General features: G+C 47.2%; 1 protein-coding gene and 1 long non-coding RNA gene across 6 annotated transcripts in view; one reads left to right on the top strand and one right to left on the bottom strand.

Annotated features, from left to right (window-relative positions):
- Positions 1 to 8,932, bottom strand: part of LOC129688956 (uncharacterized) — a 19,675-nt gene extending 10,743 nt beyond the window's left edge. For all 5 annotated transcript variants that reach the window (XR_008722019.1, XR_008722018.1, XR_008722021.1 and 2 more), the window contains exons 1-2: positions 8,650 to 8,932; positions 7,661 to 8,553 (exon numbers count right to left, since the gene is read on the bottom strand). This is a non-coding gene — a long non-coding RNA (uncharacterized LOC129688956). The remainder of the gene's footprint in view (positions 1 to 7,660; positions 8,554 to 8,649) is intronic.
- On the top strand, positions 7,994 to 20,097 carry Pik3ip1 (phosphoinositide-3-kinase interacting protein 1). Its single transcript, XM_055624032.1, has 6 exons — positions 7,994 to 8,074; positions 8,926 to 9,042; positions 9,129 to 9,248; positions 10,234 to 10,437; positions 10,546 to 10,624; positions 18,546 to 20,097. The coding sequence occupies exons 1-6, from the start codon at positions 8,005 to 8,007 to the stop codon at positions 18,748 to 18,750; spliced, it is 795 nt and encodes a 264-aa protein (XP_055480007.1). The 5' UTR covers positions 7,994 to 8,004; the 3' UTR covers positions 18,751 to 20,097.

The raw sequence follows: 20,097 nt of genomic DNA, 5'->3' as shown, positions 1-20,097 counted from the left end.
TCCTGTTTCCATTAACTGGGTTTCAGAGAGGGTGAGGAGCTTCAATCAGATCAGAGTTTCACAAGAAAGAGATTTTTCTTGTCCTTGCATTTCTTCCACAATCACTCTATGATCTTTCTTTTTAGTTCATTTATTTTACATCTGAGTGCTGTATCTGCAGGTCAGTTGTATGCCAGAGAGGGCATCAGATACTAGTATAGATGGATGTGAGCCACCATGTGGTTGCTGGGAATTGAACTCAGAACCTCTGGAAGAGCAGACAGTGCTCTTAACCACTGAGCCATCTCTCCAGCCCATGTATGATCTTTTCTGTAACTACATTTATATGATTCATTCATGGAAGTGTGCAGATTGCATGCATGCCAATGCACGTGACTGCAATGGCCAGAGGAAGACACTGGCAGTCTTCCTTTACCACTCCGTAGCAGTCTGAGTAGGTTTGGCCTCCACAGACTCATGTGTTTGAATGCTTGTCCAAGGAAATGGCGCTATTAGAAGTGTGGCCTTGTTGGAGGAAGAGTGTTACTTTAGGGTTGGGTTTTAAGGTCTCCTATACTCAAGCTCCACCCAGTGTCTCAGACCCCTTCTGCTGCCTGCAGATGTAGAACTCTGGGCTTTTCCAGTACCACGTCTGCCTGCATGCTGCCATGCTCCCACCATGAGGATAATAAACCAAACCTCTGAAACTATATGCCAGCCCAATTAAATGCTATCTTTTATAAGAGATGCCTTGAATCCAGGTGAGGTGGAGTACACCTGTAATCCCAGCATTTAGGGAGGCAGAGGCTGGTGGATGTCTGTGACTTCAAGGCCACCTGGTCTATAAAGTGAATCTAGGATAGATAGGACTATATAGAGAAACCCTGTCTCCAAAAACAAAAACAAACAAACAAGCAACTTACACATGTAGCCCTGGCTGTCCTAGATTCACTTTGTAGACCAGGCTGGCCTCAAACTTACAGAGATCCGCCTTCCTTTGCCTTTCTGAGTGCTGGGATTACAGGCATGTGCCACCGTACACAGCTCATGTCCTCATTTTCATTCAATTTTCTCACCCACCTTGCTGTTCTCCCAAATTCATTTTGCAACAGGATCTCTCTACTTAACTCTGGCTGTCCTGTAACTCACTACAGAGACCAGGCCGGCCCTGAATTCACAGAAATCCACCTGCCTCTGCCTCCTGAGTGAGTGCTGGGATTGCGTGTGTGCACCACCATGCCTGGCCTATTTGTTCTTTCAAACAGTGTCTTTGTAATCAAGTGGCTTGGACCTAAGCCACAGAGCTGGATTTTGAATCATGACTTTAGTGTCCTGAAGTACTGATAATGGAACCCAGGCCCTTCCACATGCTAGCTGTGCCAGTGTTTTTAACAATAGGTTTAAGAAACACAGACAAAAAGCTTTTCAAAGTTGATGTTCATAAAGTACTTTATATACTTCTACTTAAATCAGTGCTCATGCTAGATTTTGGCAAACTTTATTATTTTATGTGTATGGATGTTTTTCTGCATATGTGCAGCAGAGCCCAGAAGAGGGTTTTGGATTTCCCAGGACTAGAGTTAACAAACTAGGCATTGCTCCTAACTGCTGAGCTATCACTCTAGTTAGCATATTTTAAACACAGATGCAGTTTACTAAGATTGGAAATTTTAGCTTTTTCTAAGAATAGCATGACTATTATCAAATTTGTTCATCTTAAAATACTTATGGTCTAGGGGCTGGAGAGATGACTTAACAGTTAAGGGCATGCATTGCTCTGAGGACCTGAGTTCAGTTCCCAGCCCCTACATCACCTATGATCATCTGTCACTCTGGCTCCAGAGGATCCCACACCTTCTGGCTTCTTCAGGTGCTGGACTAATGTGCAAATCCTTCCCCTCCATACATACATACACATAATTTAAAAATCATAATGAAATCTAAATACCTATGCTCTGTACTTACCAATTATCTCACGATGAGCAGCTAAGTTTACAGTCTCTGGCCTGCTCTGAGACTGAGCATGATTTCATAAACGGAAAAGCTCTTTTTTTCTTTCCTTCCTTCTTTTCTCTTTTCTGAGTCAGAGTTTCATGGTGTATCTCTAGCAGTCCTTGAACTCCCTGTGTAGATCAGGCTGGCTTCAAACTCACAGAGATCCACCTGCCTCTGTCTCTGAGTGCTGGGATTAAAGATGTGCACCACTCTATAAGGTGAAAGCTATGTTTTATACATCTGGCCTCCAAAACAAAACCCACTTTTATTTGGGAACTTACTCTTCCCTTTATGCCTCAAAAGCAGTGATGTAATGATCTGAAGTTCTGTGTCTTCTCAATTCTAGAGTGGAATGTTGTTTCTGAAAGTAACCTGTGGTCAACAAGCCTTCTTAGCCATTTCATTACTTTCTCTTTAGAAATCTGTCCAAGGGCTTACTAGATTCCTCTGCCCCACACACTGCTCTTTCTCCTTCATTTCAAACATTAATAAAAGGTTTGGGGAGGGGAGGCTGAAGAGATGGCTCAGTGATTAGGAGAGCTTGCTGCCTTTCTAGAGGACCAAAATTCTGGCCTCTTTACAGCCTGTTGCTGTGGTCTTAATTTTTCTTTTTCAAAAACTGCTATCACCAGGTGTGGTGGTACACAAGCCTTTAATCCTACCACTTAGGAGGCAGGGTAGGCAGATCTCTCAGCTCAAGAACAGCCTGATCTACACAGTGAGTTCCAAGACAGGCAAGGGCTATGTAGAGAGACCCTGTCTCACTAAACACACACCCCAAAACTGCTGTCTTCCTGATAAATTTTACAATACTGTATGTATTCAGTGCTGTGTCTGAGAAGCTGCACTGCCCCCCCAAAAAAACCCTTAAGAAGCTACAACTTTTTTTTAAATATTTTTTTTTCTCTACTGTAACTAATTTAAAAAAAATACATATATATATATAGCTGGATGTGGTGACACATGCCTGTGACCTAGTACTTGGGAGGTGAAATCAGGAGTTCAAGGCCAGCTTAAAACCCTGTTTATATGTAAATAAGCAGACATAAAGGGATTCCCAGTCCTTCAAATGCCCATTCTAATATATTTGACATCTAGCTAATGAAATCAGGCTTTGTTCACAGGTATGCCTGTCATCATTATTGATGTTTTGGTCTTTTTCTGATCAAGCACATTTGAACTTTTCTTTTTTTTTTAAAATTACTTATTTATTTATTATTTATACAGAGTTCTGCTTACATGTACACCTGCATGACACAAGAGGACACCAGATCTCATTACAGATGGTTGTGGGCCACCATGTGGTTGCTGGGAGTTGAACTCGGGACATTTGGAAGAGCAGTCAGTCCTCTTAACTTCTGAGCCATCTCTCCAGCCCTTGAACTTTTCTTGATGTGATACTGCATTATGGCTATGTTTTATGGACTGTTATTCCAGATTTCCAATTCCTTCAGAAAACATTACTGTCATAATACCATGATATCACACTAGACAAATACTTTAGATTGTCCCCTGAAGACAGCACAGACAGACAGTAGTAAGAATTTTGGTTTCTTAAGAAAACCCAGTTTTAGCTGGGCAGTAGTGGCACACACCTTTAATCCCAGCATTTGGGAGGCAGAGGGGGTGGATCTCTATGAGTTCGAGGACAGCCTGGTCTACAAAGCGAGTTCCAGGATAGCCAAAGCTACACAGAGAAATCCTGTCTCAACAAACAAAAAACAAAACATCACCACCAAAAACCCAGTTATATGAATGTTTTTGTTTTAATCCCTGGCATGGCATATGAGGCTGCTTCAAATTGACCACAGCCGCTAACTATGATTGTCTTGTGTTCCAGGAGAGCACAAGGTGTTTTGCCAGCTGCAGATAGTTTAATTCTGGGGACTGTGGAGAGGGTATAAATGGGAAAGCCCTCAGGGGGTCTGTGGGCATGGCTGCTCCCCTTACTACTGCTAGATCTTGGACTGGCCCCTAAGAACATGATGCCCCTAATCAGCAGGAAGTAGTCTAAAGAGGTCTACACCTTCTTTTCCCTCTAACCTTCCTTCTCTCCTCCCTAGTGGTGGGGGTTCAAAGGGTGTAGATATAAGAACCCAATAAGGTAGCCCTTCAAAACACTGCGTACACAACAATTAAGCACAACACTCATATCTTATTAAGTACCTCAAAGAGTTAGACTCCTGGTTTTCTATTCAATTGAGTGTTAACCCAGAGACAAAACCATGTTATTATGTCAAGAAGTAACCTCCAGAGCCTTTCCCAAGAAGGATAGGTAGTTCATTTTAATAGCCAAATATGCTAGTGGAGGAACTGCAATAAAGAAGCCATAAAGCTGTTAAAAACTTGTTAAAAAAAACAAGTTTTTTTTTTTTTTTTTTTTTTTTTTTTTTTTTTTTTTATCTTTTGTCAACAAAAGCAGGCTAGTTATCAGTAAAAATCTTTGTAATGGGTTGGCTCCAGTTAGTCTATTCGCATGATGTGCTATTTAAGTAGCCCTTGAGATTGTGATAAAATATTTTTGAATAAAATGTACAGGCGATGCCAAGTATAGTGGTGCATTCCTTTAATCCAAGCATTTGGGCGACAGAGGCAGGTGGATCTCTCAGAAGCTAACCTGGTCTACAGAGTGCGTTGTAGGATAGCCAGACCTATACAGAAAAACTCTTTGTCTCAGAAAACAAAACAAAAAGTGCAGGCAATAGTTTTATGAATATTGTTAAGGAAGTAGTATTTTGGTCAAAATAAATAAACCCCAACGCTATTTCTTTGAAAGTATGGACTTCCATTTTATGTATGCTTGATATATAGTTTTGTTTTTTCAGTCCTGGTGATGGAACCTGGGGCCTATGCATGCTGGGTAATCGTCTGTCACTGAGCTACACACCAGGTCCCAAGTGTTGGTATTTAGTTGTTAAGATTCATTTTCAATTATTGTATGAGTGTGTGCGTGTGCATGTGTGTGTATGTCTAAGGAGTATGTGCACGTTACCCGTGGAAGGAGTATGTGCTATTACCCGTGGAAGCCAGAGAGGGTGTCAGATCCCCTGGGTTTCTGGTGTAGACATACTGGCATCTATACATGGGTATGGCAGATACTCTGAAAATGATACAAGTGCTGACTGGCCTGTAATAGCCTGTCTCTACAATGATTTCAGGGGGAAAACAAGCAAACAAACAGTGCAGCAGAAGCACCTATCTGAGTCAGAGGTGGAACATTTGATTAGGTGCTGAGGGATCAATCCCAAAGGACCTTTGCTCCTCCGGAATTAAAAACCACACTTTTGCACACGTGTTGTCAAATGCCTGTGGTCTCTGTAGGCACCACATGTACATGCTCTACCCTTTGTTTTTATTTTGAGACAAGTTGTCACTAAATTGCTTGGATGAAGTTGGGTGCCCAGGTTGGTCTCAAACTTATGATCCTCTAATGGAACACAGTCCAAGAATGGAGCTGTGTCAGAGTTCTGAGTGTGAGAAAACAAGAGTCTTGTCACCTCGGTTTCTTCAAAACACAGAATTGTTCTTGGAATGTGTTTTTGTGCTCCTCCCAGGTGTCGCGGAAGCAGTGAGTTTGCTTCAGCTGTGGTTATTCATACATCTCTATGGACAAACATGTTTTTGCCATGTGTGGCTTGCCCCTGTGATTGAACACCTTACACATGTGATTCTTCTTAACCCTCAAAGAGTATGCATTTTCTGATGCTGAGTAAAGATGGCTCCTGCAGGAGACCTTGGTCAGACTCATTCTTGGGCCCCACTCTCCCAGGTTCAGGCCACCAAATAGAGCGGTCTATAGTGCTCCTGCCTTGCCTTCCAAAGACTGCATTACAGGCTGGGACCCAGCTTGCATCTATTTTTTAGGAAGTGAAACACTCCATTTATCTCTTACTCTGTATCACTTTCTATAACAATACTGATTTAAATACCATCTGTCTCTTCCAACCAGAATTTAGCTTCAGGAGGGTACAGATTTCAAATATTTTGTTCACACAAGAAAGTCCCAGTATCTAAAAATATCAGCTAGTATCTAGTAGGTTTTCAAAATAAATATTTATAAAATTAACAAAAATGTTTATCAAACTTTAAAAATTGTTTTGGACTTGGTCTCACTGTAGCCCACACTGGTCTCAAACACTCTATGTACACACCCAAAGAAGACCTTGATCTTCTGATCTTCCTGTCTCACTTCCAGAGCTGGGATTGAAGGCTTATACTCTGCTACTCAGTTGGTGTTGGGTTAGGGATATAAAACAGGGCTTCTGGCATGCCAGGCAAACATACTATCAACTGAGGCGTTTTAAAAGAACATGGCTGTGCACCGCACACATTAAAAGCCAGGCATGGCTATGTGTGCCTATAACCCAGCACTAGAGAGCATAGAATTGGAGAGCTGTGGGGAGGACACTGGCCAGCAAACTTAGCTTAAAGGTCACACTTCCGGCTTCGTGAGAAACCCTATTTCAGGGCGCTGACACACTGGACATCCTGTTCTGACTTCCATATTTACACACATAGGCACATGGGCTGCCGCCCCACCACACATTCTTCTGTGCGTGTTTATTTGTATGAGTGTTTGGCCAGCATGTATGTGCACCATGTGAGTATCTGGTACCCAGAGTCAGAAGATGGAGCTGTATGCCCTGGAATTGGATACAGATGGCCTTGAGCTGCATACTGGAAACCGAACCAAACCTAAGTCCTTTGTCAGAGCAACAAGTACTCTTAACCACTGAGTCATCTTTCCAGTTCCAACGTAGTGTTTTCACAGAACACCTCAGGTGGGTTGGGTTCAGAGGTTAGGAGTACCTGCTGTTCTTCCAAAGGATCTGACCGGAGTTCACATTGCCCATATCAGCCACATCCCATGGTTCGTAACTGCCTCTAGAACCCTGTTCTAGAGGACCTGAAGTTTTCCTGTGGCCTCTGAAGGCAGACACAGATAGACATACAAACACAAACAAACCTTTTCCTTTAAAAGACACCACAGGGTTCAATCACTTCTAATTAGAACCACATTAGCTTTCTACTGTGATAAAGTCTATAAACTTATTTAGTAGTGTTATTTTCCCTCCCTACATTATTGTGGCAACATCAAGACAGAGTCTCCCATTTCTATTCTGGGATTTCCCTGAGTCACAAGGTAATCTTGGCAAACCACTCTGTTCTCTCTCTCAGTTTACTGAGGCTGCTTGGGAACCTCAATTGCCAGCCAACTAAAAAGAGGGCCTTTTTCCTAAGTCTCAAAGCCCCGAGTTACGTGGTGGATGTGGTTTAACAATAGATATAAATTACTGCACAGATTGGTGTGGGGGCTGGAGGGAAGACATTTTACTTAACTTCAGGGCTGGTGGACTTTACAATATAGCTAAGCAAATCTAGTGTTTGTATAACATGTATTTTTAACTAAAGATACTTTCTGTGTTCCTACTATATATGGATACCCCAAACCTCAAATGTGGGTACAGGAATGCTGACTGACCTGACCCTGGCAAAGCATATTTTGAGTATATAAATATGGGTATAGAGTTGCTTCCTGCCAGATATTCTTATCTGTGCCGCCTATGTGGTCTTAAATTCTTCCTGCTTTTGCAGTCAGCATCCCATCTCACAACTGTGCAATGCTTTAGGGTTCCTAATCCACCCCACTCCACGCCGCCTTCTGACACAATGACTCTGTACTCACACAGATGGAAAAAGAGGCAACGCCTGGGGATGCGGTCGTGCAGGTCTCACAGGGATCTGCGGCTAAGCAAAACCTCTCTGCCACTCTTGACTTGGCTGAGTTCCTCTCTTGGCTCAGGGTTAGCGATCTGGTACGATCTAGGAGGCTTAGGACCCAGGGGGCGCCTTTCAGCTGAAAAACACCTCGGCTGCAGCAAGCTAGCTGGGAAGGTCCCAGTTCTAAAGAGAGGCTGTTTACCAGAAGAGCATAACAAGGGTTGGTCTCACTGCAAGGCTGGGATCTAGGAGACAAGACTGCTGCCAAGGAGACCCCATTCGGACACCTGCAAGCCGGAAGAGGCGAGGATGCTGTTGCCTTGGGTACGCACATTTCTTCTCAGCAACATGCTTCTGGCAGAAGCCTATGGATCTGGAGGTGAGATCACAATTTATTTATTTATTTTTCCTTTCTGCAGCAACTTAATGAAGCAGAACGGGTAAAGCCCCCGATTTCCCAAATGCTGCCGGGCTGACACAGAAGGACGCTTTTGGCTGTTTTCTTGTTATCCTACGAAAGCTTTTCTTCCCTCTCTCCTTCCTTGCCAGAGGCTCGCAGCTCCATCTTTGCCATTAAGAACAAAGACAAGTAGTCACTTTCCCTTTCCTTATACATGAGTGGATGGAGCTTGGGAATTCATTTCGTTTACTCCCCAGAGTCCTGCCCTTTTAAAGCCCTAGTGCGGTGGGCACACAGACCTCCTCCCCTCTCCAGTCTCCTCCTGGGGCTCTGCTGAGGGGAGTAGGAGCTGAAGCGGTGAGGCAGAGTGCCTCAGCTGGAGTGTCTCTTGAATCTTTTGCTTCTCTGAATCAAAGGCTTTAGTGGAATTCTCTCGGGAGCTGGCGGTGTCTGTCAACCTAGCAGAAGGTGGAGAAGGGAACATGCGTTTATATAACATGGACTTCTCAGCACTGGGATGACTTCCAGGTCTAACTGCCCAGAACCAAACTCACCATCTCCACAGAAAGACCTTAGCCAGGCTTCCTGCGTCTCCACAGTGGTTCCAAGTCCAAGAGTAACAACCCTTTGCACTTGTGCAGCGATCCCAAGCTTAAAAAAAGCAAGCAAGCGAGCGAGCGAGCGAGCGGCTAAGTCTCTGAGTGTTGTTGTCTGTGGACCAGACGCCGCTAGGGGCAGGACACGAGATCTCCACTTTCACTCTGAGGCACACAGGGCTTTCCCCCCCGCGCGGGGCCAGAGGGCCGCACTCAGGGTCCTCTTCCTCACAGGCTGCTTCTGGGACCACGGCCACCTGTACCGGGAGGACCAGGCCTCGCCCGCGCCGGGTCTCCGCTGTCTCAACTGGTTGGCCGCACAGAGCGGCCGCGAGTCGCTTGCCGAGCCCGGTGAGTGCCCGCCGGGGAGGCGGGCGGGGCTGGCGGGGCTGGCGGGCGGCGGCCGCGGCCCTTGACGCCTCTTCTCCCCACCTCAGGCCCCGGCAACCACAACTACTGCCGGAACCCGGACCAGGACCCGCGCGGGCCCTGGTGCTACGTCAGCGGCGAGGCCGGCGTCCCTGAAAAGCGGCCCTGCGAGGACGTGCGATGTCCAGGTACCCGCCCGGGACCCCGGGGTGGGGACGCCAGCCGCTCCCCCACCCCCAGCAGCCGCGGCTACACCCGCCGCGCACGTGCGGCCGCTCGACGCCCGCCCCGCCCCGTCCCCCCACCCCGCGCCTTCCGATTGGTCAGAGCTATCTCCAGGCCGCGGAGCCCGAAGCCGGTTGGCCGCAGAGGCCTTCGGAGTGATCTCATCCTCCGCGGGCACTTGTAAACAACGGTGGGAGGCAGCTCGCCTCTTCCCCAGAGCGTAGCTCCGGCCTTCACGGTGTGGCGTCTGCCGTGACCCGGCCGCCGTGCTCACAATCCCGGGGAAGAGGCCCTGGGGGGGGGGGGACCTGAGTCACCCAGAAGTTCGGCGATCTGCCAAAGGCAAATGAGGGTGGCCAGATTTGAATCCAAAGCTTTTTAGGCTTCAGGAAATTAACACAGTTCTCTAGGATTAAATGAAATAATCAAAGTCAGGCACTTAACACTGGGATTGGCAGGAATCTTGCATTCTGTGGATTGCCTCCTGATGAGAAGTCAGGGCGCTCTCTGGAGAACCCTCTGGCAGCCCAGCTGGATGCTGGAAGGTAGCAAAGACTTGAAGAGACAAGTGGGCGGCAGGAGAATGGCTGTTGTTTTCTTGTGACCCTTTCCTCACATCTGCCTTGTAGCACAGCCCAGCCACCGTGCCTGATTTTGTCCCTGGGACAGGAGAGTTCCCCCCACCCCTTTTCTGTTTTTGAGACAGTCTCACTGTACGGCCCTAGCTGGCGGAGACTCACAGAGATCCCCCTGCCTCTGCCTCCCATGTGCGTTAATTCAGGTGTTCACTCACCCCTGCTGGCCTGAGGCAGGATTTGATATCAGTCTAGGGGACTATTTTAGGGCGGACCTCTCCCCTAATGCTCCCAACACTCAGGTCAGGTTTAGCTGTGGAATGTACTCAGGACGACAGTATCTGATGAGAGCCGTTTCTCACCTCACTGCCAGAGACCACATCCCAGGCACCGCCAGCCTCTTCGACGGTGGAGCTGGAAGAGAAGGCTGATGCCCCAGGTGACAAAGAGACACAGGTGTTCCCTCCTGCTAACGCCCTGCCAGCCAGGAGTGAGGCAGCGGAGGTGCAGCCAGTGGTCGGGATCAGTCAGCGCGTGAGGATGAACTCCAAGGAAAAAAAGGACCTGGGAACTCTGGGTATGGCTGCCCTACCACACCACTGCCTTTGTTGGGATTCATCGGATGACGTCATTTGCTGATTGCCTGGGGTGTGGCTAATAGGACCTTGTGTCCTATCCTTTGCAGGCTACGTGCTGGGCATTACAATGATGGTGATAATCATCGGCATTGGAGCTGGCATCATCTTGGGCTACACGTACAAGAGGTGAGTCGTTTCTCTTCCTGGCTCTCTTGGAATAGGGCTAAGGAAGAGAGACAGTATCCGTACACCTTCTTGGGGTCTTTAAAAAGGAAGTGAGGTATTGAAGGAAGAAAAACCAGCTCAAGAGTAGAAATTTGGTTTTAGTCAACTACCAGGTGACTTGGACCTTCAGGGCAAAGACTTAGATAACTGATCCTCTCCCAGACAAGGTCTCCATCTTTGGCTGATATTGAATGAGTTCTCTCAAACTCATAATCCTCGTGCCTCAGCCTCTTGAGATGTGGGGTTTATAAGCATGTGTCACTATCTTCTGAAGGAGACAAGATTTAATTTGTTGACTTTTGTGCTGCTAAGATGGGTGTGATAGCACACACTGGTCATCCCAGAACTCAGGACACTGAGGCGGGAGCCTTATGGCCCTGCTTCAGAAAGCGAAAACAAACCAACAAAAAAACAAGGCACGAGCTTTACGCTCACCAGGAGGTGAGTTGTCTCCATTTGTAGGATTGTCTGTATTACAGAGTGAGACCGTGTCAAAACATCCCCCTACTGGAAAAGGTTCTTGCAGCCTCACAGGTGGAGCTTAAATTTCATCAGTGGGATGTCCTCTAGGGCAGGGAGAAGAAAAAACATGATTACAAAAGAAAACCCATTTGCTACTCCTTGCTAGATATGAGAGTACAAGAGGCTGCTTGGGAAGCAGGGGCAGGCTGCAGGAGGAGGGATGCTTATTTTGAAAGGTCTGAGAAGCCATGTGGGGCAAGTCTATCAAGCGACGTGAGGTTCTGAGAATCAAAGCTCTTGTTACATCACTGGCTGTTCTTGGACAAAATCTGAGTATTTGACTTCCAGCCCCAAAGATCGGCTGTTTTTTTTGGGACCGGAGAAGCCTTACTGTAAGGGAAATGATACAGTGGCCTGCACTGTCCAGCAGTGAGAGCCATGTCCGAGTCATATTGAAGTGTGTCAGCCATCATTTTATTATTTTTTTAAGGATTTACTTACTTATGTAATTTATGTATATGAATGCACTATTTGCATGTGTACTTGCAGGCCAGAAGAGGGCATCCGATATAGATGGTGTGAGCTACCATGTGGGTGCTGGGAATTGAACTCCGGTCCTCTGGAAGAGAGCCAGTGCTCTTAACCACTGAGCCATCTCTCCAGCCCCTCAACCATCATTTTATAAACCTAAAGTGTTCTTAGAGGAATTGGCATCAGCCACATGACAGATTGAAAAGAGGAAGTGTGGGGTGATTACAGCACAGCAGTGCTCACCTGCTTCTCCTGCCTCAAAGGCTTAGCATGCCCAGCTCCACTTTTGGTTTTGAGACAGCCTCATTGTAGTTCAGGCTGGCCTTGAATTCACTGTACGGCAGAAAAATTACCTTAAACTTTGTTGGTAGCGTTTTTGTTGTTTATGGCTTTTTTTTTTTTTTTTTTTTTGAGATAGGGCTGCAATATGTAACCCTGGCTGTCATGGAGCTCTCTAGGTAGACCAGGCTCGCCTTGAACTCCCAGAAAAATGGCTGCCTCTGCCTCCTGAGTCCTAAAGTTGTATGTCACGAAGACTGGCTCCTTGAATTTTGAACCTTGCTTCCTCCTCCTGAGCCCTCAGACTATGCTCACAGTCGCTCTTGTAAATGCTGTACTTCCCAGTTCTCAGATGAGGAAACCAAGGCCAGAGGGAATAGGTGCTCTGCCAGCTACACATCCAGGGTATGGTGGACCAAGCTACCATCTGGGTGACTGGGCAGGCTGCTTCTTGTTACCAGTCCAAAGCATTCCGATGGGGTGAAGGTGTGGGACTGCCTACCTTAGGGCAAGGCACACAGTAACTGGTTGGTAAATAGTAGCTGTTGTGCTCGTCTGTAAGTTAGCCTTGACTGTGGGTACTATATCCCTACGTTTTCTGGGCCTCAGTTTCTTCATCAGTTGGGAGTTGAAGATGATGACGCTGCAGCTCCCATAGTTTTGAAAAAGGCTACTGTGGACTGTGTTGCTTTAAATCTTAGCTGTCACATTTGCTCCAACAGATGACTTTAAGGGCTTCTATGATTTTCCATGAGTCAGAGAGCAGATAGGTTCCAAGTCAGGTCAACCTGAGAGAGCATCCTGACTCCCAGACTGAGGTTGTGGCCCACAGAAGCATCTTGACTCGCAGGTCCAGGGACACCTGCTTGCTCATTTAAAAAGTTTGAAGAAACAGTGTAGTTGCTCTGCCTATACAATTCACTGACCCAAACCATGCACATTGAGCCCTGAAATTTTCCTCTCTTCCTCAGCCTCTGGACAGCATTTGGCTGCCTTCCAATCTTGTGACAGTTTCTAGACCTTCCAGGTGCTTGAACTAACTTGCCCTTAATTCCAAGCTCAGCTGGTGCCAAGTGTAGAAACCAGGTCTTTTTAAGTTTTACTCTTGTAGGCTGTCATGGGGCTGCCATATGACCTTGAGTTTACTTTCCTGTAAACTAAGGGGAAGGCACTAAGTCACCAGACTTGCTGTCACTAACCTCCGGCCCACCCCTTTCCTTAGCAAACAGTCTCTGAGAACAACCTGTACAACAGGAAACCACATGTGAGCTAGAAACAAGCTCTGAGCCTCTGTCTCCCCACACTTAGGGAACAGATGTCAGGGCAAGAGCTGCAAGTTGAATGTCGTTTCTAGCAGCTTCTGCTTGGTAGGTCTCTTGCCTGTTAAATGAGAATGTTTCCCCTTGCACATGCAGCCACCCAGGAGTATTGGTAAATATTGTTAGTAAGCAGCTGAACAATATTCAGATAATCAGATTCTAATCGCAGTAGTCAATGTTTGTTTCATGCTCTCTCCATAAGTGGGGCCCTGCTGTATGCCTTCCTCTGCTGATTTTGTCCAAAGTTCATCATGTCCTTGAAACCGTCTTCCAAGGAGGAGCTGAGACCTACAAGAGTTAAAGTAGCATGTCCTCAGAGTCCAGGCTAGACCATGTGGGGTTTTGGTGTGTTTTGTTTTGTTTTGTTTTGTTTTGAGATAGGTTCCAATTCTTTAACCTAGGCTGGCCAGGAACACACAAACACACACTCTCTCTTATTTATTTGTGTTTGAGAGGTGTGGGGGTGTGTGGGGAGGTGTTTTGCTTATGTGTATGTCTGTGTACCGTGTCCTCAAAGGACAGAGAGGACATTGGACCCTCAGGAACTGGAGTTACAGATGGATGGTTGTGAGCCACAAGAGGGTGCTAGGAATCCAATCTGGGTCCTCTGAAAGAGCAGCTGGTGCTCCTTGGCTATTGAGCGATTACCCCAGCCTCTTTAAAAATTATTTGTGTGGGTGTTTTATTTGCATGTATGTTTGCACCATGTCCATACCTGGAGGGCTGTGAATTGTTATGTGGTTGCTGCAAATCAAACTTGGATCCTCTGAAGGAGCAGCAAATGCTCTTAACTGCTCAGCCAGGAACTTGTGGTCTTTATGCCTGGACTTCCTGGTTGCTGGGATTATGGGCATGAGGTATGAGTCACCACATCTGGCTGGACAGGAAGCTTTATCGAAAGACTGGCAGTTATCTCCAGAAAGTCTGTCAAAACCCAGTAGCCTCATTGAAATTTAAATCACTCAGGGCAGTATAAGAGAGAGAAACTGCTCAAAGAAGGACTGAGTTTAGAAAACAAACAACAAGATCTTACTCTAGAGTTCTCTTTAGTTGTTGCTGCCACATTATTTAGTGCACACATTATTTACCTTTTCTGGGCTTCAGTTAACCCCTTAGGTCGGGAATGAGCTACGATGACCCACCCAGCACTATTGCTCGGTTAATCCTAGCTCTGCTCTTGCTTGAAAAGGTAGTTTAACAACCCTCCCTCCTCTGTCTTCCTTCATTCCTCTCTCTCTTCTTCCCCCTCCCTCTCCTTTTTTTCCCTCTACCCTCCCCCCCCCATCAGCCTTTTCATGTCTGAGATGATAATGGATGGCTCACACGTCTCTTGTGAGGATGGAATCAGTGTGCTTTGGGCATACAGTTGTGTGCCGGTGCAGTAGCCATCTTGGAAAACTTACCCAGAGCAGCAGGGTGGCACAGCATGGCTTCTGACTTGGAGATAGCTGTCGTTCAGAGTAATCATTGAAGATTACTGCTTTGAAGGGTCTCTATTGTTTCCATAATCTAGAGTAGGAAGCCAGAGGCAGGTTGCAGCTTTGTTTCATTTCTTTTCTCTCTGGCCAGTCCAGCTTGCATTTCTGGCTGCAGTCTTGAACTCTGCAAGGCGTTGGGGCTTGGCTGATGGAGGGAGCTTCCCAGAGCTGGGAAGGGTGGGCAGCCACCAGTCAGGCTTCCTGGGAGGAAGAGCTAAAGGTGGGGGTGGAAGGGAACTCCAGTTTGGCTGGGTCTTTGTCCTGGTGGCTTAGGCCACTGAGGTGCAGCCAGGCCTTGGCTGGGGCAGCTCCCTATCCCTGCTGAGTGCTGTCTTAGCTCTGCAGGGAGCTCTTATTCTCTGATAAAAAGGGAGGGAAAAACAGTAAGTCAACACCATTTCACCCCCTTGGGAGAGAAGCTGAGTCAGTGAATAAGCCTTTGTTCTGTCTTGGCTGCCGGACAGCAGCCAGACTGTCCCCTGCCCCCACAGCAATGGGAGGGTGCTGGGCTGCCTAATGGTCATTTCAGCAGGCCTGGCAGCCTCAGACACTCCATCTCCAGGATTCCCAGGCAGGGCTCTCAGCAGGCACGTGGGGTCAGGAATGCTTCCAGGCTCCAAAATGGATGAGACTGAGCTTGCTTGCTTCCTTTTACCCTTCCAGCCCTCCTCTGCCCTACAAATACAAACTAATTTGACCCCATAGACTTGTGTGTGATGAAGCCTGCCTTACTAGCTTCTCAGCAGCTTCATAAAGAGGGAGGAGAGGAAAGCCAGGCTTCCCCATGTAGGAAATGGGGAGAAATGAGGGCAGTGTGTGTGTGAAGTGTGTGGCATCCACCGAAGGTGCACTCATGCTGCTTCTCCTCCTGGATGATGCTACTTATTTCGAAAATGGTGGGTTTCTGGCTTGCTTTCTTCCTAAAGATGCCCCCCAGCCCCACCTCCTGTATTTCTCTGAGTAGCCCTAGCTGTCCTGGAACTCATTCTGTAGATCAGGATGGCTTCAAACTCACAGAGATCTGCCTGCCTTTGCCTCCCGAGTGCTGGGATTAAAGGCCACTGCCACCACCACCTGGCTAAATGTTTCATTTTTGTAACTGCTGCTAGTTTGAGGAGGAGGATCCCTTATTAAATTAAACCCAGACCTTCCAAAGTTTTCCCTACATGAGCAGTCTTGAACATGGCTTCCTGTTATGCAGATAGGTGTTTCCTTCTGTATGGCAGTCAGCCAGAGCGGCGGATGACTCAGGATATGAGGAAATGCTTATGCTAGAAGACCCTTTCTCCATGAATAGTGTTACCTGTTTTTGCCTGTGGATGCTCTGGGAGGTTTTTTGCTGTGGGAGTTGACACCAGTACAGATGCTAATGAGAAGAATGGGCCAGGCCTGGGCTTGCCTATTGAGAAACTTGGTTGCCCTAGTCATCCAGGTGCCACAGGAGGATGAGTTTACCAATTTCCTGTGCCCCAACAATGGGAATTAGGGGATCAGATGTATGTCACATGGGGGGATCTTACACAGTGTTCTGGACTCTGGAGACTGTCATGTCCAAGTCCTTATTTTAAGGTGGTGAAATTAAGGCCAAGAGAGGAGGGTATCACTAGATGAGATGAATAGTTCTTCCCTTGGTTAGGTAATGGGAGAGGTCTTTTAAGGAAAATAAAGGCAATATTGCCTTGTGAGTCAGGGCTGATTCAAGTCATCATAACCTAGGAGTTCGTGCAACTAGCTTTAAAATTATTTCACATCTTTGAGGCAGATGAAGAAACCAAGGCACAGAGAGCTGTTTGCCAAGTATTAAACAAATGGGCAGAGCTGGAGCTAGGATATGCAGTAAAGGGAATCGGCTAGTTAGAGTCCTGAGGCCCCTGCTCCTTTGTTCTCCTCCAGTATTTTTTTTCTCCAGCTTTTATTGTTGTACATCATATGATGGATGCAGAATACAGATGATCATAGCCATGTCCCTGAGACCTGAACCCTGAGATCTGTGTTTTGTTCTGTTTTGAACAAACAGCATTTTATTTCAGTTGTGCTGGGCAGGTCTTGGCAGGGCAGGGCACGGGTTCTCAGGGAGGGAAGAGGGTCCTACTCTACTTGTTGGTGATGAGCGAGTTCCACAGCACATACCAGCAGGGCCATGTTGGAGATGCAGTGATCCTTGCTGACTGGCTTGGATGACTTCTTGCTCTTGTGCTCTTCGGGTCTGTATCTCCTTCACATCCTCCAGCACCATGCTGCAGGCCTTGTTGCAGCCCTTCACTTGGCTTTGCTGCAACAGCTGATGAACACCAGCATCACTAAGTGACTGCATAAGCAGAGAGGGTGGACCTGTGGTGGCCTCTTTGTCTTCCCACTTCTGCAGCCTTCTCACTCTTGGGTTTGTTGAGGAGATTTGTGGTGGAGGTTTCGCTCAGAGAGCATTCCCACTTACTGTATTGCTCTGGCCTCTCCTGTGTTTTATCACCCACTTGGTTCACATCTCCTTCTAAGCACTTTCTTGAAAGCTGAGCCCAAGTTGTTGCCTTCAGAGGATGTGCCCTGGGTTCTGCACTGGCTTTGGCGTGTAGTCTTATTGGACATGATGCAGGGGACAGGGCTGCAGTGGGAAGGGCCTACATGTGCTGGCAGAAGGCCTAAGTTTGAATCCCTGTACCACCATACCTTAGAGCCTGACTCTGGGTCACAACTTCTCTTAAGAGCAGACATCCCAATAAACTGCTAGAGTCTATCCTGCATCCTTAGAGCATCCCAATATGCCCTGGGCCATTTCTTTTTTTTATAAAATGAATAAGAACTAAATCTTAGGGCTGAATAGAGAATTAAGTGAGATGACACACACACACACACACACACAAACACACACACACACACATATCCTGGGCATGGAGTATTGCACATAAGCAGAGCAACACAGTGACCCAGTGGCTCACTGATTATCAGAAGAGAAGAAATCAAAGGCATTGACAAACTTGAGAGGTTTGATAACCATGTTCATTATTTCCCCTTGATCTGTGAAGACCTGAGTCCTTTTTGCCTGTGCATGGGTTGGGAAAGGTTCATTTCCAGCCTGGATTCCCACTTTCCAGGACTTTAGGATGAGAAGGCAGTCTTGTAAAACAAACAAAAACTTATTTTGTGGTAGAGCGGGTGCATGCCTGCTACTGCAGTTACAGAGGTCAGAGGGCAACTTGTGAGATGGGTTCTCTGTTTTGAACTCAGGTCATCAGGCTTGGTGGTAGCCTTTACTCACTGAGCCATTTTACCAGCCCTGCCAAAAAGGCAGGTCTTGTAGCAGGATGATCTGGTATATTTTCTGTACAATTTCATTGGTTAAGGATGAAGCCTGGGACTTAGAGAGGGGCAGGGAGGAGATGAAGGAAGGAGGGTGGGATTGGGAGGGAGTGAGGGAGGGAGCTACAGCTGGGATACAAAGTAAATAAATAAACTGTAATTAATATAAAAAAACATTAAAAAAAAAAAAAAGGATAAAGCCTGGATAATTCTTTGGATCTCTGGGACCCCCGGGCAGAAAACAAAGTCTTGTCTTGCTAACTTACTTTATTCTACATTATGCCCAGAGAGTCTCATGTGGCAGCCACCCTGACCTTACAGATAGAGAGGCAGAGATGAGCTGGCAGCACTGCCCTGTTGCGTTTAAGGCAGCGTGGCAGGATGTCTAGCCAGTGTCTTGAGCCTAGGCTGGTGTTAGTCCTGTTGATCAGGCCATTCACTGTGACAAGGGTGAGCTCCTGCTCAGCTTCAGGAAGACTAACTGAGCAAAGCCATGCTAATGTTTTCTCTTCCTGACAGGGGGAAGGACTTGAAAGAGCAACATGAGCAGAAAGCATGTGAGAGGGAGATGCAGCGAATCACCCTGCCCCTGTCTGCCTTCACCAACCCCACCTGTGAGATCGTGGATGAAAAGACCATCATCGTGCACAGCAACCAGACTCCTGCTGACCTGCAGGAGGGCAGCACCCTCCTCATGGGCCAGGCTGGCACCCCTGGGGCCTGAGCCCCTTCAGTGGGCATGTGCCCATGCTGACCCTGATACAGGACAGGCCACCCTCCTGCGGCTAGGAGGGGCTACATTTTGTGTTGTGGTTAAAACCTTATCCCATTTTTCTTTTGGGGGGGGATGTGAGTCCTCATGACACAAGCAGAAGCAGGTAGCATTATGGGTAAGGGTGAAGAGGCTGGGTAGTAGGGATCTATCAATGCTCCTTTTCTATCCCTTGGAGCAGGATTTACCTGCGGAGACTGGCACAGTAACCACAGTGGTGCTGTGGCAAATAAGGGCTTCTACACTGCCTGGGCCAGGGAAGATGAGGAGCTTGCTAAAGCTCCTCCATGCTGTATACCTTAGGTGGCCTCAGCCTTTCCATTTGTCATCCAGGAACTTGAGTGGCGTATACTGTTATTCACAGTTAAGGTCAAACAGGTCATGCATGAGGCAGCATTAAAAATACATTATTATAGCATTGGGGGTGGAAGTCCCTTCTGAGAATCAGAAATATGTACAAATATGTACAAAAGTCAGAACTCTGGGCTGCAAATGGGTTCTAGATGGGGGCTGCTGAGCATGCTCCGCTTGCCGGCAGTGATGTGCCTTGACAACTTCGGGCCAGGCCTGGGCCTAAGGGACTCTTCCCGTTTTTTAAGGAAAGAAAGGGAAGAATTGCACTAAGCCTTCCATTTAGGAAGACACAGGAGGACACATGTCTGCCTTCAGCCTCACAGCAGTAGACTTGGGTGTCCAGACTGCCTCTTGGGGGTGGAGTAAGGAACCTCTTCACTGTGTGCTGATAAGAGACTAGCCAGCAAACCCATGGGAATTCCACACCTGAGGGTCTCCTAAGCTGCTTCTGAGAGGTGAACCTGGAGACTAAGTCAGAGGCTAGGCAACAAAAGCATGGAAGCACACCCTCACTTGCAGGCAGCCCTATGGCCTCCAGGCCTGTGCCTTCCACAGGGCTAGGATTGTAACCTGTAGAAAACAATCGCCAAACCACTGGGAAGGGCCTAAAGGGTTTTCCAGAGAGGGAAAAGTATCTCGTCCAAGATCAAATCAGCTTCTGCCCTCCTGGTCCTGGCGGTGTCCCCAACCAGGGGCCCTTACTCCCCCACAGAGAGGGGACGATGTGGTCCATTCCCTTCACCAGGCTGCTCTCTGGAGCCATTTGTTGAGGGGGCCTAGACCTCAGGGTTCCCATGGTGGCACGGACTATGGGAAAGAGAACAGTACTACTTCCTACTTTTCTATGAAAGTATTTCTCTGTGTGTTTTATATACCTCATCTGACACCTGTGTATGAACTATGGCAAATTGCTCTGCATTTGACTCATATAAACACAAGACCTAA

Source organism: Psammomys obesus, unplaced genomic scaffold (genome assembly GCF_907164565.1).
Source record: "Psammomys obesus unplaced genomic scaffold, mPsaObe1.curated_primary_1811, whole genome shotgun sequence".
Lineage (NCBI taxonomy): Eukaryota > Metazoa > Chordata > Mammalia > Rodentia > Muridae > Psammomys > Psammomys obesus.
Note: the sequence above shows the minus strand (reverse complement) of the source record. Positions and strands in the feature narration are given on the sequence as shown.

What these genes read in the sequence shown, in the direction of transcription:
- Pik3ip1 (XM_055624032.1), top strand. Translation starts at nt 8,005, where the DNA reads ATGCTGTTGCCTTGGGTACGCACATTTCTTCTCAGCAACATGCTTCTG. An exon ending in CGAGGACGTGCGATGTCCAG is followed by an intron (nt 9,249 to 10,233) that starts GTACCCGCCCGG and finishes CCTCACTGCCAG; the next exon opens with AGACCACATCCCAGGCACCG. An exon ending in AAAGGACCTGGGAACTCTGG is followed by an intron (nt 10,438 to 10,545) that starts GTATGGCTGCCC and finishes TATCCTTTGCAG; the next exon opens with GCTACGTGCTGGGCATTACA.